This window comes from Vipera ursinii (genome assembly GCF_947247035.1).
Source record: "Vipera ursinii genome assembly, chromosome: 6".
In the NCBI taxonomy this organism is placed as follows: Eukaryota; Metazoa; Chordata; class Lepidosauria; order Squamata; family Viperidae; genus Vipera; species Vipera ursinii.
This window is the reverse complement of record NC_139515.1, coordinates 66,696,880-66,715,068: the sequence shown is the minus strand read 5'-3', so window position 1 is coordinate 66,715,068 and position 18,189 is coordinate 66,696,880. Positions and strand designations below refer to the sequence as shown.

At 36.5% G+C, this 18,189-nt stretch overlaps 2 protein-coding genes across 2 annotated transcripts in view; both read left to right on the top strand.

The window, feature by feature from the left end:
• Positions 1–1,780, top strand: part of ABTB3 (ankyrin repeat and BTB domain containing 3) — a 228,730-nt gene extending 226,950 nt beyond the window's left edge. The window contains exon 19 of the mRNA XM_083365622.1: positions 1,653–1,780. The gene's annotated coding sequence lies outside the window, so the exon portion shown is untranslated. The remainder of the gene's footprint in view (positions 1–1,652) is intronic.
• PWP1 (PWP1 homolog, endonuclein) lies at positions 55–17,930 on the top strand. Its single transcript, XM_083365632.1, has 15 exons — positions 55–223; positions 1,653–1,711; positions 2,657–2,835; positions 2,971–3,056; positions 3,363–3,459; positions 5,298–5,408; positions 6,347–6,474; positions 7,114–7,184; positions 10,025–10,121; positions 12,810–12,871; positions 13,747–13,858; positions 14,922–15,012; positions 16,962–17,083; positions 17,425–17,530; positions 17,642–17,930. The coding sequence occupies exons 1-15, from the start codon at positions 158–160 to the stop codon at positions 17,752–17,754; spliced, it is 1,500 nt and encodes a 499-aa protein (XP_083221758.1). The 5' UTR covers positions 55–157; the 3' UTR covers positions 17,755–17,930.
• The last annotated feature ends 259 nt before the right edge of the window (positions 17,931–18,189 follow it).

Here is an 18,189-nt window from a genome sequence, read left to right as displayed (position 1 = left end):
TATTTTGTAGCGTTCTTGACCGGCGACAGGGTGAGCGTTTCGGCTTCATGGAGACGTCAGCTGGGAGACTCGGTGGGCTGAACAGGAAGTCGGCAACGCACGTGTCGGCGTACGGGGAAGCCTTCTTCAGCTGCTCGGTTCCTGGTCGCTTGGAGCCATGAGTCGTCCCGTAACTTGTGTTGCCTGGGTGTCCCAAGGTGTTGCCAAGGAGACGCCCGACAAGGTGAGGACGGAAGAGAGCCCCACCGCCCCTCATTTCAGAGCTCCTACAGACATTTCAGGCAGCAAAGCCGTGAATGCTTTAGTTTAGGCCAGGGGTAGGCAACCTCGGCTCTTTTATGACTCATGGACTTCAACTCCCAGAATTCCTGAGTCAGCTATGCTGACTCAGGAATTCTGGGAGTTGAAGTCCATGAGTCATAAAAGAGCCGAGGTTGCCTACCCTTGGTTTAGGCTAAATTAGTCGCTATGCGAAAACAAACAGGGACGGCAGTGTGGAAGGCGAAAGAAGAGTAGATGATTATATACATTTCCACCTTGTCTCATCTCTGAAAGGAAGTCAGCCAAGTTCGAGAGCACGTATTTCGTATATATTTGTTTTAATTAAAGCTAATTTAAATTTAAGGATTCTAAATTAAGAAAATGGTTCGTATTATTTCTTTTTTTGTTTTTCCTTTGAAAATCAGAAACCAAAAAAAATTGCACGGTATTAGTTTCTGGTACTACTGAACTTTGCAAGGTAGAGTACACACTGTTCTTGTATTTTTCACAGGAGTAATATTTTGTCCCCGTTTATGAAGCCAGTTCATAATATCTTACAATTATGTGTAGTGAACAAAGTAAACTTCCAAAACAATTTTGAATTCAGTAATGTAACAGTATAGAACAGTAATAACTTTGGATTTGGGTTTTCATGGAACACAACTATTTTTTTCCATTCTTCTTGTTTGTATTACATAGTATCCATAATTCCCCAGGTTTTAACTTAATACTTATATGTAATTCTCTGCATTTATAGTTGTCCCTCATATAGAATTGTTTAGTTTACCATCTTTGAAAGGCCTTCCCTCAATTTACAGTGTACCAGAGATTATAACATGATACTTTAACTATTTCATTTTGGTTTGTTTCTATAGTCATTCTTGCACCTAAATGTCTTCATTTGCATTTCCTGGGCACATTTTTTTGTATTTAATAGTTGTCTTTCTAGCGAGTTTTACAGCTTATTTTTTCAGACTGGATTTTTTTTAAAGCAAGCTGTCAAAAATGGACTGTTGGTTGGAATAGAACTGTCATACTTGCAGACCAAGAATATGGGCAACCAGGAGGCAGTAGTAAAGCAATATAAAAAACTGTAGATTTGCCATTTCATTTAAAAACTTAGATATAATTAGTGCTTTTTTTCTAAAAAAAAAAAAAAAAAAAGTGCCGGAACTCACACGTCATACAAGCCGCCTTGCCTACCCTAACAAGGTTCCATCCAAAAAAGGTGTCGGAACTCCATTCTGGGCATTCTATGACAAAAAAGCCCTGGATATAATAATCCTAATTAAAATATGTTGGATGAAACTCATTTCAAAAATGGCTTTGTTTTTCAAGTGTCAAGCATGATATAACTATAGGAGGTTTTATTTTTCATGTTTATGTTGCAGGTACAACTTGACAAGGAAGAACTGAAGCGTTTGATTACTGAAGCTAAAGACAGATTGCAGTATGTTTGGATTGCATTGGAACAAGAGCTTGAGAAAATTGATGTTCAGTGAAAAGTCAATTTACAGCAAAACATCTGTATTTCTTCAATTTAATAATAGTCAAGTTAAAATCTAGTTTGTGTCTAATTAAATTTGTCCAATGTAAATATATAAACTAGACTGAGTGATCTATAGCATAAGTCTAGTAGCATGGAATTGTGGTAGCAATATATGAAAATGATATATGTATTTTTTAGTGTAGAAGTAGTAATGGAAAAATCTTTGTGATTGAATACACTATTTACTGTCAAAAGTAAACCAATCAGTTCAGGTTTGAGGGGGGGAAAGAATAAAAGCAGGGATACTCTATAATAAAATTTTGGAATAAAAACCCCCCAGATAATTACATATGATTAAAAGTGCTGATGTCTAATAAGGTTTTATAACTATTAAAATATATTGAACACACATTCAATACATTGAAACCCTGTTTTTTGTGAGGAAGAGACTGCTTTGGAATGTAATTGTTTTTGACACAAGCATTTTCCAGTTAAAGGAAATAAGTTGTTGATTGTTAAGTCTCTATGGCAGGGGTGTCAAATTGCTGGCCACAGGCTGGACACATCATCAGGATACCGCACCCACCCCATTGCCGGCAATGGGAAAAAAGCTCCGATATGTTGCGTGTTGTCGCGTGACATCATGAGTTTGACATGTCTGCTCTATGGGATTGCAACTGTGTCATTGATCTAAATTTATCTCCAAGTGCATAACATCAGATTTACAACTCAATCCTGTGCTGCATATTTACCTGGGATGCTATACAGTGCGATAGGTGGAACCTTCAAAGTTATTGGCACAGAAACAATTTGGAATTGTACAAACAACTAAATATTAGACAGTGACATTTTAATGTTAAGCTATGCCAAATTCGTGAAAATGTTAACTTCCTTTTTTACATGAAGGACAGAAGATGATGATGGTGATGATGATGATGGGGGTGTACAAGAAGAAACTTCAGGTGCCATGGATGCTGCTGATGGTGAGGAAGCTAGCTCTGCTTCCAAAGATGAAGACAATGATAAGCTAGATAATGATGAATTGGCAGAATATGACTTGGATAACTATGATGAAGAAAATGCAGGTATTTATCTCTCCTTCCTGCTGTACACAAACAGGTTCTCTGTTGAAGAATGTGCAGTTGTGTGTCTTTACAAAAGATGCTACTTGTTTCACATTTATGAGTCTGATCAAGAACAATCTGTTTGTCATATGATAGGTACGGAGGGCATTGGAGAGATCTTTGCAGGGCTTGCAGTATATGGAACTAATGAAAATGATCCATATATCACTATTAAAGATACTGTAAGTATTAAAGCATGGTTTAATAACACTGGAGATTGTTTAATAACATAGTTTTAATTCTGGCTAAAGATAACATTCAATATTTCGAGTGATAGGTATATCATAAGTGTTATTTGAAGAAATTTTTCAGATTAATCAATTTGAAAAGAATTAACATCTGTCTTTAATATTGTAGTATTTCTGGGTTTCTTCTTCAACAACATACTCAATATAAACTGCATTTCTAATATATGTTAAGTACAATGATAAAATAAGAATTTGAAAATTGGACTAAAAATAAATAATATTCAACTTGCATTCTTTTAGGACCAATATGAAAAAGAAGACTTTGTGATCAAGTCAAATGACAATCTTGTGGTATGTGGCAGAGTGGATAAGGACCACTGCAGTCTAGAAGTTCATGGTAGGTATTAAACTGTTGTGGCTTTTAACAAAGAACTATGGATGGTTTATTCATTAAGTTAAGTTAATTCCCTATATTTTCTTTATTCATAACATTGAACTCTATGCTTAAATTCTTCCTCTCTTTCCAAAAAAAGGATTTTATATACAGGACATGGATTGCTGTAGGAGTACAATTGCAAATGTTTTGTATTTACTTTGAGGCCCTATATTTTGAGTTTGATGTGCTATGTGTTACTGTCATATTTTTTGACAGATTCTGATCAGGTGGTTCATACCCTTTCCCCAAAATGAGAACACAAATACTTTGCAATAATATTATTTTTATATTACAGATTAGTTTTGTGTACAGTTGGTATTGAGTAAAACTATACATATTTGTTTATAATCTTTTTCGTATAATCATGTTGTTTCTTGTAAATCACTTCCCCATATTCTCTTAATGCACTTGGTGGGAAAATACTTTTATAGTCTTGCATTTCCTCACAGTTTCTTTTCAATATTTTGGAATAATTTATACATCTTCCATAATATTGAAACATAACATCGAAATATTGCTTATATTCAATTAGGCTACCTATCCGTGTGGTCCAATTGTTCCTTGGAGCCTTAGCATGTTTTATTTCTGCCTTTGAGCTCTGCTGTTTCTTGTATTGCTTATTGGATCATCTCTTGTATAGCATAAGACTAATAAATGCAGAGGTGTAAATAAGTAAATCAAATATGATTAGTATTGATACTGTCAACCTGTGGAGACTTGTTCAAACTGCATTGCTTTTGAGTTCTATTTATCTAGAACAGGGCTTTTCAACCTTTTCACCCATTGTACCACTTTTAGGATATGGCAACATCCGAGTACTACCAGTAGCCTAGCAAGGTGTCAAAAACTTGATGACCAAAAAAAAAAAGGAAAAAAGTGATGTAGTACAGGTAGTCCTCAACTTACAACAGTTCGCTTAGTGACTGTTTTAAGTTACAATGGCACTGAAAAAAGTGCCCCCCCAAGTCACAGCTGAGCAAGACACCAGCCTGCCTGCTGGGCGGCGCTCTTCCTCCTGTCTGAGATTTTCATTGTTGTGAGCATTTCTGATGAGGATTGGCAGCGGGGGTGGGGTAGGGGGTGTTTGGTTTTTATTCCCCCCCCCCCCCCGCTGGGTAGTTGCAGCAGGTTTTGGTCACCTTCACATGACCCTGGGACACTGCAACCATTATAAATATGAATCAGTTGCCAAGCATCTGAATGTAAATCACAAGACCCTGGAGATGCCGCAACATTCCAGCTGATCGGCGCTTCTTCTAGGCTCAGCAGACATGCTGGGATCAGCGCCAACTCCAGCTGGAGCCCGGCACTGATCCTGGCGCTTCCGCTGAGCCCTGACAGTCTCGAAGAAGCACTGATCCTGGCACTTCCGCTGAGCCCTGACAGCCCTGCAGCTCCAGCCATCTCTTGCTCAGACTTGTGCGGTCCTCTTACCGGTTCAGCTCATTCCCCTCCCCCACTACCACTTTTCTAGGATGGTCACGTACCACCTGCCAGGTGCCAATGTACCACAGGTGGTACCCGTACCACTGGTTGAAAAGCCCTGGTCTAGAAATCAGTAAACTGTAGGAGAGAGGGAAGATTACAACATATGCTTGACTATCTTTTTGTGATTAAAAATATAGCTTCTATAAAGGAACTCGGAAATATCTTCCCATATTTTATTTTTGATTTGTGATATATTGATAATGTTAACCTTATTCTTTTCTGAATAACAAGCGTATTATTTGTTTTATATATTTGTGTAATGGGAGTATGATATTTTTATTTACTTAAAGGAAGTTACTTAATTCTTTCAGTTTATAATCATGAAGAAGATTCCTTTTATGTCCATCATGATCTTATTTTATCTGCATACCCCTTAACTGTGGAATGGGTGAACTTTGATCCTAATCCCAATGATTCTGCAGGTAAGTTGGTGTACCATTTTATTTCTAATAATGCCCAGATTAGCAGGGGACATCTATATGAAAGTGCAGAGAGAGACAGTTGGGAACAAACATTTTTTCTTTTTATGTTTTTTTTCTTGTTATCTATCACATATTTTCATTTTCATTTTTTTTCACTGAGCATTTTTTTACCTCAGTAGTCATCTTCAGTTTCCTGATTTTATTTTAGATTGTTTCTCTTCTAAAACTGTAACTTAGAAGTAGATTTTCCCAGGCATTGTTCTTTAGGATTAGGAAAGAGATTAAATGTTACAGTAGACTAGGGAATCTTACTATCCAGTATTAATGATAATCATATTATTTTTCCAATGGCTGTGATAACCTATCAAATGGCTAACTAGGTTTTAGACACTATTTTCTGATGTGTTTTATCTTTTATCTTTCCTGAGGAAGTAAAGTCTCTCAGAATATCACTGTGTCCCATATTATGTAACATAATAAGACTATTGGGAGAAATTATGTGTAGCTTCAGTGTTTAAGCACACATCTCCTTTCCATCTAAATCCAAGGAAAACTGATCAAGTTCCAAAACTGTAACAGATTTCGATAATTAAATTAATGACCAAAGTGAAACTTAAACATGTATTCATCCAGCATTGAATGGATCTGAATGAGCTCCCCTTCAAGATTCATTTACCTCAAACCTTGCAATAAACAGAGAACTTTTCTATTATCTCAAGAAAGCTTAAAGTAACAAAAATAAAATTCATTTTTTACAGAGACATCAGATGATAAATTTACGAGTAGAAATTTACATTGGTAGATGTATGCAGTGCTTTGGATCTGGCATAAGCAATTTTTTCCTGGGCCTGCATGCTAACACCATGGACCTGAGAAAATATATGCTTTATATATATGATTTATGAGGCTATACATTATTAACGTGGATATTTCTTTAGGGAATTATATTGCTGTTGGCACAATGAATCCTGTTATTGAAATTTGGGATCTTGACATAGTGGACTCTTTAGAGCCAGTCTTCTCACTAGGTAATAAGAAGGCAAAAACAAAGAAAAAGAAACAAAAGGTTGGTATGAACAAACCTCATATTAATAAAGTTTAAACTTTTTTAGTAAAAAAAATTGCTTGCCTTTTCAGTCTTTGTCACATATACACAAGCTACAAATGTTACTCTTGGAAACTTTATATTGCCTGCTGCTGGTCACCAAGTTGTCAGGCTTCCTGGAGATAACAGTTGGTGAGATTTATCCCAGCCTGCTGTCTTCCTTAGTACAGTTATCTCAAAAATTTTCTTGAGATAACTATAAGTGTGCACAGGAAAGCATCTCCATACATGTTCCTGTGCGTGGTCCAAGCTGGATCTGGACACTTGCAACGTGGTTCCTGAGATAGAGAAGATTGCCTTTTTTTTACATAGTGTACTTTCAAATTTTCTGTTTAATATTTAGAAATATTTTAATTGTTAAAAAAATGGGTAAAGATTCTTGTCTGGGTCTCAGAACAGTTGTTGCCAGCTGTCATGGAAAATATTGGATTAGAATGATCTTGTATATTTGAGACTATTTAAGATAATCATCATCAGCAGGCTATAGGAGCAAAGGCAAGGATTGGTTCTCAAGTTTGGAAACCTGTGCAAGAGTTATACAATTAATATCCTTTATTATATTTAGAAACTCTAAAAAGTTCTTAATCTTTTTACATAAAGAATTTATCCAGAGAAGACCATCAGGGGCATACTGAAGCAGTGCTTGATCTTTCGTGGAATAAACATCTCAGGTAAAAAAATATATTTAAAGATAAATTAGTATAAATGATGTTTTGTAAAAATATTTTTAATATATTTAATTGAATTTTTAACATAGTCACCTTAATATTTGATAAACAGCATGTTGCCTAGGTTTATATTTAATTAACAACAATTTCTATAAATCCATAATCCACATAGCAGCTTTCTTTAATTTTCTCTTCTTCCAATAATATTTTCTTTTAACAACCTTAAATTAGTACATTTCTTAGTATTTTGATAGATAACAATTGAATATAAACATTTTTCTAATATTTAAAATCTATATAAAGCTGCTTTTCTAATTGGTCATCTTAATTACCTCGTCATAGATCCTATTTTCAAAGTTCTTATTTAGATTTGTTTTCCCCAGTGTTCAAAACGTTCTTACCAGTTAAGATTTTCTCAAAGTTAATTACATTTAAATATTTCAGTCTTTTTCCTCATACAAGCCATCCCAACAATTTTACGTTTCTCATATCTTAAAAAAGAAGATAAGAAAAAAAGGGAAGGAAATAGTATACTACTTAAGAAACATGTCCCTCTTAAGCTAAGATATATTTATATCCAGAATGTTTCTATTCTTTTTAGCTGTATTCAAACAAATGTTTAATCTTTAAATATTCTATCTAATAAATCCAATCATCTAATCTTTTGAATCTATTCAAAACATTTTTATCAACTGAGATTTTCTCAAGATCAATTACACTTAAGTATCCAAAACATTTCCCTTATATAAACCATCCCAACATTTTTATAGTTCTCATATCATAAAAAATACGGTGTTACTTGAGGGGCCCATCCTACTTAAACTAAAATACATTTATATCCAAAAAATTTCTATCTTTTAAACCATATTCAAACAAGTGTTTAATCTTTAAATATTCCATCTGATAAATCCCATCATCTAATTTCTTAATTCTAATTTTAGCCTATTCTTTTTGCAAACATCTTTCCCAATCAGTATGCTCCGCTGGACCAAAAGGTTTTCCCATAGTTTGTAGATATTGCTGTAGGTACAGGAGATAAATCCAGTAACATGTTTTTGTGGGAGGGTTTTGCCCCTTCGTATTCATTCAAAATCTTTTTCTTTCTCTTAATTTCTCTTACCATTTTTGTTTGTTTCTCAAGTTCTCGTAGTTCTCCTGACAGCTCTATAATCCATTTTGTCGAATCTTTTTTCTTGTCCTCAGACTTATATTGCAGTCTTGAAGTGTAGGTTATCTTTTCCATGTCCGATATTTCCTGCAAGTTTTTCTCTGCCTGGGTTAAGTCATAATTCCTTCTATTGTTGGAATCACCTTTAAATTTCTTTCCTTTGATTTATGTTCCATTGTTTGCTTTATCTGATTGCTTTGTTTTTATTTTCTGAGAGTTTTTTTGTTGTAAGTTTAAATTAAAGATGTGTTCATTTATATTTTCAAAGTTGTTTTTAATTTCCTTGTGGTTTGAAATCATTGTCATTTGAATTAGTTGCAACATAGCATACATTTCCTCCTGGAAAGTATTTGTATTTTCTTGATATGTTTTTTCTGCAGATCTCTGATATTCCACGATAACCAAAAATTCGCTGCAAACAGCTTTAGAGTCACAGTTCAATAAGTATTTATAATCCAGGAAGGTCAATTTTTTCCCCTAAGGTTTATAGTTCTCACCTTGTAGGTAGCCCAAAATGTTTTCTTCGCTTTGTTGCAGCTGTTCTCTGTTTAGTTAAGACATTGAAGGTCACTTAAACAAGTTACCTTTTTCTGGGCTTTGTGCCAATTCCTGTATTAGAGCAATTACAGCTGTATATTTTCATCCACCACTAGATGTCAACACCAGTTTGTTTTTTCAGCTTTCAAAACAAGCAATTACTTTCTTCTGTTTTTATCAAGAAAAGAAAATCTTAACAAATTCCACCAATTTCAAAGTTATCCAGATTTAAGTCTTATATTCATTTCATTTCAATATATTTCTGTCCCCCATAAAAGTTTAATTCGCCACTTCCTTCTGTGGGAGAGTGGGGCAAAAGTCCCCCTCCTTCTCACTTTCAGAGGATTTTTGCTTCTTGGGGTTTTTTTCCCCCAGGAAATCAATTATCAAGTAGAAGAGAAAGAATCGATATTCTTACCCAGTTCCAAACATGTTGTTTACGATCAAGCTTAAATTAGTGCTTTTTGGCTTCGGTTGCTTGTTGCTTGGGCTAGACTCTGGAGTGAAGCTAGCCTTTCTTCTGCTGGTTTCTGGAGGGCTTTGCACGAACAACCGGATCGACCGCTGTCTCTCCGCGGTTAGTGGGGCTCCTCTCCTTCTTTGTAGTCTCTGGGGTGACTTTAGGCTCATTTAGGGTCCTCTAATAGGAAAAAAATCGGTCCACAGGTTGCAGAGCCCTGTGACCCCTTGGCTGCTGCACTACTGTACAAAACTAGAAGCCTGTAAAAATATTTCTGTAGCTCACATACACATTGAAGTAATGTGCAGTTGACTTCCATTACATCAAAGTAAATCATAATTAAAGATATCTTTAGGACAATTGCCATGGATGGTGCAATTGTGTCTTTATTTCATCATCTTATTCATCTTCCTGAAGACGTATTTTTGAAATATGCTTTTGACTTATGCAGGTTTATTAATTTGTTTGGCTTAATTTAATCACTATGAAGCCACATAATTTACCTTACATTTATTCATACATTTAATTCATTGGGCAATTTATCTGTCACTCAATTAAAACAAAAATGAGCAGTCTATAATACTTGAATAGTTTCAGGTATTCAACTCTATTCTTTGGACAAGAAAGGTAAAACATGAGTTGACACTGTTTGCAAATCAATATGCTTGTTTCTTTTAGATCTGTCTTGGCAAGTGCCTCAGCTGACCATTCTGTAATTCTTTGGGACATGTCCAAGGGCACAACAGCAGCAACTCTTTCTCTTCACACAGACAAGGTATGTTGATTCTAAAAGCAGAGCCGAATTAATCTATTGCAGCAAAATAACAACAAAATCTGGCACAATAGGATATCATACAGATGTATTGCAATTTTTTTCCTCTAATACTGTTTTTTTTGTAAAATACAAAAGAAAAACCAATTTCATTCAGAGAGTTTGTATCTATTCTAGTTGCCATTAGAAAATTAGCTTCTCATTTTTCTTACCCCTTTCCTGAAAGAGCTTCAGTACTTCATGGTTAGCATCTTCCTATTCCATGTGTAAGCAATATAAGCAAAACTATTTAAAGTTTTTTTATTTGTATGTGTGGTTTTCGAAGAAACGTTTATATTCCCCTCAGATGGTCATTATTCTTTAATAAGCTAGGAAAAAGAGAGAAGGAGTGGGGTATTGAGAGCCTTACTAAGTGAGGATTTATGAACCAACAAATTGTTGCCATGCTGTTGTGCAGTTCATCTGTGAACGTAGAAGTAGCTGTACAATCCCAATCTGGAAGCACAAAGTTTAGCACAATGGAAGTCCATTGTTGTAATAACAGTTTTCTATTAGTTTTTGGCTGTGCCTGTTTTCAGAGCTGGTGGAGACTTCATAACACAGGCTCAATCACAGGGTTCTGTCAATAGCCAGTTTCTAGTTCCCTTGGTTGGATGTTACAGAAGTGTAGAGTTTCCCTCACAGTGACTTTGTAGTGCTTGTGTAGACAACCTCGATGTCTCTTCTCAGTCTCTAGTACATCAGAGAGGAACTGGTGAGGCATATGGTTGCTTGTCCATTCTGATGATGTATCCCATCACATCTGGGCTTTGATAATCAGAAACTCAATGCTGGTGGACTTTGTGAACCTCCAGTCTGGAGATATGGTCTTGCCAACGAATGTCAAGAATGCAGCAGACAGCATGTATGTGAAATTTCTTCTCTTGTTTGGTGTGTCCTCAGAGTCCAGTATTCATAACCATATAGGAGCAAAGGGATAACCACAGCTCTGTAGACATTTAGGTTTGTAGAGATACAGACATTATATTGATTGAGCACTCTAATATGCGGCCAAGCCAGACCCTAGTTGGCCTTGCTGATTCTGATATTTCTTTGTCCAAAGACCCCTCATTCAAAATTATGCTTGCCGTATATTGAAACTGTTTACATTTGTCAGCTGGGTGTTATCACCAGTGATACTTGGTTTTGCAGGGTTTATATTTGAAATGGGATGATAAGTACTTTAGTTATCTTCAGGCTGATAATCAGGCTGAAGAACATAGCAGTGTCTGAAAATTTGTTGAGTATCAACTATGGATCATCATTGTCATTGTGTGCCAGGATCACACAGTCATCAGCAAAAAAAGTTTCTTGAATGACCATATGGAGGCACTTCATCTATGTGTTCAAGCAGTGAAGGTCAAAAAGAGACCTGTCCAATGGATACCTGAAATATATTCCCTTCTTCAGATCTTGGACAGCACATGATAAAATGCAAGCAAAAAAAGATTGAACAGGACTGGGATTGCTATAATAAATATTTTTATTTAAATATTTAGTATTAATATAATAATATTATAAATGTTTAAATATTAATTTAATGAATGTTTAACTATTGAGATTTATTAAAATCTGACTTTGTATATTGTATATTCCATAGTTAAATAAATTTTACCTTAACTGATGTTTAAGCCTAACTGCTGCATCTATGAAAGGATTTGCTTTATGAGTGAGATATGCAGTCTTTAAATTTGATATTTATAAATGAATAAAGAACTAAAATAGAATTGGGAAATTTGATTTGGGGTTTAAAAACTGAAAAGAAAATAATGAAAAAGTCAAAGCAAAATTAGGTTCAAAAGCTCAATATTAATTGCTTTTGAATTCTAAGAGATCAAATGATCAAGTGCTAAGAAGAATGGGACTTTTTATCCATTCTATAAAAAAAGTTATGATAGGCAGCTTTAGGGATAAAAACTGCATCTGTTCTTATGTCCCTATGAAAAGCTCATGTATTTTAACATTCATTAGCCTTATTAAGTACAGGTTTAGTATTATCATATTCCCAGTTTGATGAGCCAAGTAAGTCTATAGAAAAAACTCTCAAATTTTAGATGTAACTGGCTAATTTTGTGAGAAGTTATGCAATCACAGCCCCATGGGAGAAATTAATATCAACTCCTAGTTAACATAATTATTCATTATTCAAACAAGATTTGATCTTCGTTTTCCATGGCTATTACCTTAGATGTTTGCATTCTAGTGAAATGAGCTCTGTAGAAATAACATTTAATTATAAATGTTCCAGCCAATTGTGAAAAAATTATACTGAGAATTATTTAAAATCATGTACACTGTAAAACTACATTTTGATACAAATATATACAGAGCCTTGGTGGAGCAGTGGGCTAAATGCCTCCTTAAGTAACACCAGCTGCCTGCAATTAGTGCAGGTTCGCATCCCACCAGGCTCAAGGTTGACTCAGCCTTCCATCCTTCTGAGGTAGGTAAAATGAGGACCCAGATTGTTGGGGGCAATTAAGCTGACTTTGTAATAATGCCGCTTGGGGTGTGTGTGAAAGCCCTAATAAGCAGGCATATACATAGAATGAAGGCTACTGCTAAGCTTGTAAGCCGCCCTGAGTCTTCGGAGAAGGGCGGGATATATAAATGGAATTAAAATAAATAAATAAAAATATTCCTTATTTTTAGGTGCAAACATTGCAATTTCATCCATTTGAAACACAGACTCTCATTTCTGGCTCTTATGACAAGTAAGAACATGCTTATTCTATTGCATCTATCTATCACACGTTTAAAAGTACAGGTAATATATAAACCATACAATGGCAGAGATAAATAATAAAATGTAATATAGATAGTCCTCAATGTGCGAGTGGTTACTTAGCAACCATTTGAAGTTATGACGACACCCTCAAAAAGATACTTTATGACATTCGATGGCGAGCCCACCCATGGTCATGTGACAGAATTTCAAGCACTCGACCTGTATTATGGCCATTTGCAGCGTCCTGTAGTCACATGACCACAATTTACAACATTTTTGCCAAAACCTAGTGTTCGTTTCATTTTCAAGTCCTATATCAAACAATGGGTTTGGTTTACAGTCTCCATTGTTGTTTAACTGCCACAAAAAGATTATAATATGGGATTGGTTATATGGGTAACCCATTTTATAACTATTATGACTTATAATCATAATAAGTAGATTCTATTACAGTTGTAAGTCAAGGACTACCTGTATTTCCTTCATAAGCTATTTGACACAAAATATTTTGTTAACAGTGTCTTTAAAGCACATACTAGAATTTTGGTATGATTTATAGAAGTGCTTCTCTGTGTATTCTTAATGGGAACGGTCACCCTGATTTTAGCATCAGGTTACATTAGCATTCTGTGCATATTTATTTAGAAACAAGACCATTTGAAGTCAGTAATTTCACTTAATAGGCTTGCCTTCTCTGTTTATTACTTTTATAATCAGTGAGATTGCTGTGTTTTTTACTAATGATTCAGCTGGAATAGAAGTATTTTATTGTTAGGAAAAAATGACCTCTCTGTTCTCATAGTTAATGTTTTAAAAAAATCTTGTGCCAAATTTGAATAAATATTTATTGGTACTTTTCAGATCAGCCATTTTATATGACTGCAGAAGTCCACAGGACAACCATAGAATCTGGAGATTTAGTGGACAAGTTGAAAGAGTGACTTGGAATCATTTTTCACCTCACCACTTCTTAGTAAATACAATACCTGATGGTTCTTTGTGTTTTGTGTTATCCATTCTATTGTATGCACTTATGCCGGCTATGCAGCATTTCAATTCGTTGTACGCCATCCAGAGTCATATTGTTTAGATTAGGCAGCCCTAAAACCTATTAAATAAGTAATTAAGATAAAAAGACAGTGCTTCAAAGGATCAGGGGTGAGTTGCATTGCATTTACATCTTTTCGTAACTGTATCATATAACTTCTGATGCGCTGTAGTGGCACAGTGGTTAGAATGCAGTATTGCAGGCTAATTCTGCCCATAATTAGTAGTTCGATCCTGACTGGCTCAAGGTTAACTCAGCCTTCCTTTGGTACGAGGACCCAGATTGTTGGGGGCAATATGCTGACTCTGAAAATCGCTTAGAGAGGGCTGCAAACAACTATGAAGTGATATATAAGTCTCAGTGCTATTGCTATTATTATAAGTGCACGGCAATCTTTGGAAAAAGTTGATTAAAGGGTTTCCAGTTAGTGACCCTAGCAACAGGTGTCCCTGTGTACTCTTGGAAGCATCTTTTTTCTTTAGAATCTGAAATGTTGCATAACCCTATTATATCCATCATCCAAGATTTTCAAGGCAACCAGCATATTTTAAGATATAAAATAATGTGTAATATAGTAAAACACTAATAAATGGAAGTCTTGCTGCTTGGGATTCGATAATGTTATATTACCTTTATTTCATTAAGAGACGCTTTGGTAATGTAGAGGTTCCTGACAGTGAAGTCTAAAATGTACTCAAATATAGCAAGTTATGCTGCCATAGATAGCAGATCATCCTGATCTGTGGCTTGTTATCAAATCAGGAGTAACAGTACCTGCATGGCTAGAGTTGGCCATCAAACATCCAGCTGTTTATTCTGTGCAGTGTTTCCCAACTGTCAGTTTCCAGAATTCTCTACAATGGCCATTCAATCTGGATGGTTCGGTTCTGGGATTTCATGTCCGTACCTCCGCAAGATCACTCAGATTGAGAAAGGTGGCTTGCCTGTTGATTTTATTTTTAAAATCTCTGGAAATGATTTGTTGTAGGCTAGCACAGAAGATGGATTTGTGTACTGTCTTGATGCTCGTTCCCATAAACCAGTCTTCACAATGAAAGCTCATGATGAAGAAGTATCTGGTAAGCCTTTCTTTTCCCCATTTCCTAAGGAAATCCCATTCTAGTCAGATATCTTATATAGTTACATCATATTTTGAGGCAAAATTATATTTGCCATTCTACAGTGCATAAAGAACATGCGTTATTTGGTTGGATCCTAGTAATAATTAACTCTTTGAGAGATTGTTCTGCTGCCCTTTAAGGAGACATTGTCTTGCCACCTCCTCAAGAAGCCTGTCATGCCTCTATCGGAGCCTGAATCTGCTGAGGAAAATGAGCTGGAACTGGAGCCCATGGAGGTCGAGGTGTCTATGGCAGACATGTCAAACACAAGGCCCGGGGGCCGGATCCGGTCCGCGAAGTGCTTTCATATGGCCCATGAAGCCATCCTGGAAACAGTGAGGGAATGGCCCCCACTGCTTTGGCCCTGGCCCAGAGACCCTCCTTCTGCCAGAGACCTTCAGATCTGTCCCACTCCTGCCCAGGCCCCCATAGGCACCCCTGATGCGAACGATGTAGAGCTGGCCACGCCCACCCAGTAGGCCATATGCACTCTAGCCACGCCCACCCAGTAGGCCACGCCCACCCGGCCCATACCCACCCGGCCCCCTGAGGGCAACCGCAATGCTGATGCGGCCCTCAATGAAATTGAGTTTGACACCCCTGGTCTATGGCTTCAGAGGAATGTGGGGAAGAGCAGGCTGAGGCAGGCCAGGGCCTTTCAGGGTTGGGACAGGATGAACATGAGAGACAGAGCTCAGGCAATGAACAACGGCCACCCCCTCCTGATCCTAGAGCACAGAGTGGAGAGGAGGGAACTGCCTGAAGAGTTAAAAACTTGTGAAACTACTTGCAGCCAGAGGCTGCTGAAAGTGTGTGTGTCTTACTTTGTTCTGGCGCTTGCCCAAAACGGAGCATTTGGGGAAAATTTGGAGCAATTAAAGGGCAGTTTGAACTGCCAGCTGACTGTTGCCTCTGCCGTGCCCTGGGTCATCACAAAGCCACTCCTGGAGCCCACCATACTGGATTATTTTCATCCAGTATTTAACTTTCCTTTTCTAGAGAAGGTTGTGCAGCAGCTTGTATCGGCTGGATAAAGCTAATTATCTGACCCTTTACAGTTCAGATTTTGGGCATTGCCTAATTTGGCATTAGCCACACTTTTGAATTCTCTCTAAGTGGCAGCAGGACAGAGGTACATCTGTCCTTACTCTCTTGACTCGCCCCCCCCCCAAAGGTGAACATTATATCTTTATTCTGTGAGATGCACTGCTTGCCAGTTTGTTTGGGGTCCAATTCTAGGTGTTGCTTTTGATCTTTAAAGCCCTACATTGCATGAGACCATGTTATTTGATGGACCGCCTCTCCCTGATTATAGCCACCAATCCCATGATGTCAGGCAGGAGGGGTATGCGTTGGGTGTCATCACCAAAGAAATTCCATCTGGCAAGACCCAGATGGTGTGCCTTTTCTACTGTGGCCCCTGCTCTGGAACATAATTCTCCCCGAGATAAGGCTGGCCCCATCCCTGTCTACTTTCTAGAAGGCCCTTAAAACTTTCCATTGACTTTGGGATCCCATAATGAGCCTGCAAGATGGTTATGTAATGTCAGCTGATTGTTTTCTTCCACATTCTTGGGTTTTGTAATTTGGGGGGGGGGGTGTTGTGTGTTATATGGTTTTAATTCTTAATATGTTGGTACCCAGAATTATATTTCACAAGCTGGGTGGCTATATATATCTACCAGTAATAACTTAAATGAATTATTCTAGCTTTTGATATATTTGTCAAATTTTTAAGTATCTGTCTTTTCTAATGGCAATAGAAGTTGTTACTTTTCAGTTGGTATTGCTGCACCATGAATGTGGGATGCCTTTAAACCATAGATCCCTTAATGTAAAAGAATGAGGCAAGAGTGTTCTGTTTTCTTCCTGACTTAATACTAAAAGCACCTGCTTATGTTTTCCAGGACTACACTTAAGTAGCCAAATCAAAGGATGTCTTGTAACAACATCTTCTGATAAATGTGTGAAAATTTGGGACATCCTAGGAAACAAGCCATCTTTAGTCTATTCCAGAGATATGAAAATGGTAATTTCAGTTTTTCTGCAGTTATACCTATAAAGCCTTAGTTTTTGGAGTGTGAAGAATCAAAGTGGTGAGAATCTGGTCTGTTAATATTGTAATTTACTAAGCTAATATTGTGTATAATATTTATGTGAAATAAAGTGGGTGTGGCCTTTGTATGATGCTGCAGGCTGGCAGTTTGACACCCCTGTTCTAATACATAAAGTCTAAAGACGTTGTATATGTGCTACCTCTGCTAATTTTGATTTTAGTTCACTGATTTGAATTAGAAATGTGTTTGTTAAAAGATAGCTAATATATTGAGTCAGCAGAAAATCAGAAGAGAATGTGTCTTCTGCCCACAGGGTGCTCTGTTTTGTGCAGCTTGCTGTCCAGATCTACCATTTGTCTATGCCTTTGGAGGAGAAAGGCAGGGACTACAACTCTGGGACATAAGTACAATTTCCACAGGTGACTGTTCTCGTTCATTTTCTAGTTTTGTAATCCTAAGAAATAGGTCAATTTCTTCTTTAAAATTAGAATTTTTAACCTCTCTCTCTCTCTCTCTCTTTGGCATTACAGTGAATGATGTTTTTGGAACTCGACAGAGGCTAACAGTTACCACATCAGGTTCTGAAGGAAGTAATTCTGCTAATAGCAGTAGCAGCTATGGGGAAGCTGCAATGGAATCATGAAATAAGCATATGTTTTTTATTAAGATACTAAGTAAACCATTTTTTTACGTGCTTTTAAGGTCATGTTACCATGATGTTCAGCCTTGATCTTAAAAATTGTCTGAGGTGTTAACCAGCTAGAAATTGGAATATGCAAAACATTAGCAATAATATAATAAATTAATTTTCTGAACATTTTCATTTGTATTAAGATAAACTTAGGCATTCTGATGCATGTAACAGCTACTTAAATCCTTTGACACTATCTGTGGTTTAAAAGCTATTATTTAAAAGCTATTATTTAAAGGAAGCTCTCTATATGGTGGAAGATTTTAAATTCATTATTATTAACCAGGACTGGATACCTTGTGAGAGCATGATTCTCTGATCTTATATAAATATACTATATTTATAGTATAGGCATATGCTAATTAATAACATCCAATTTGGCATAAA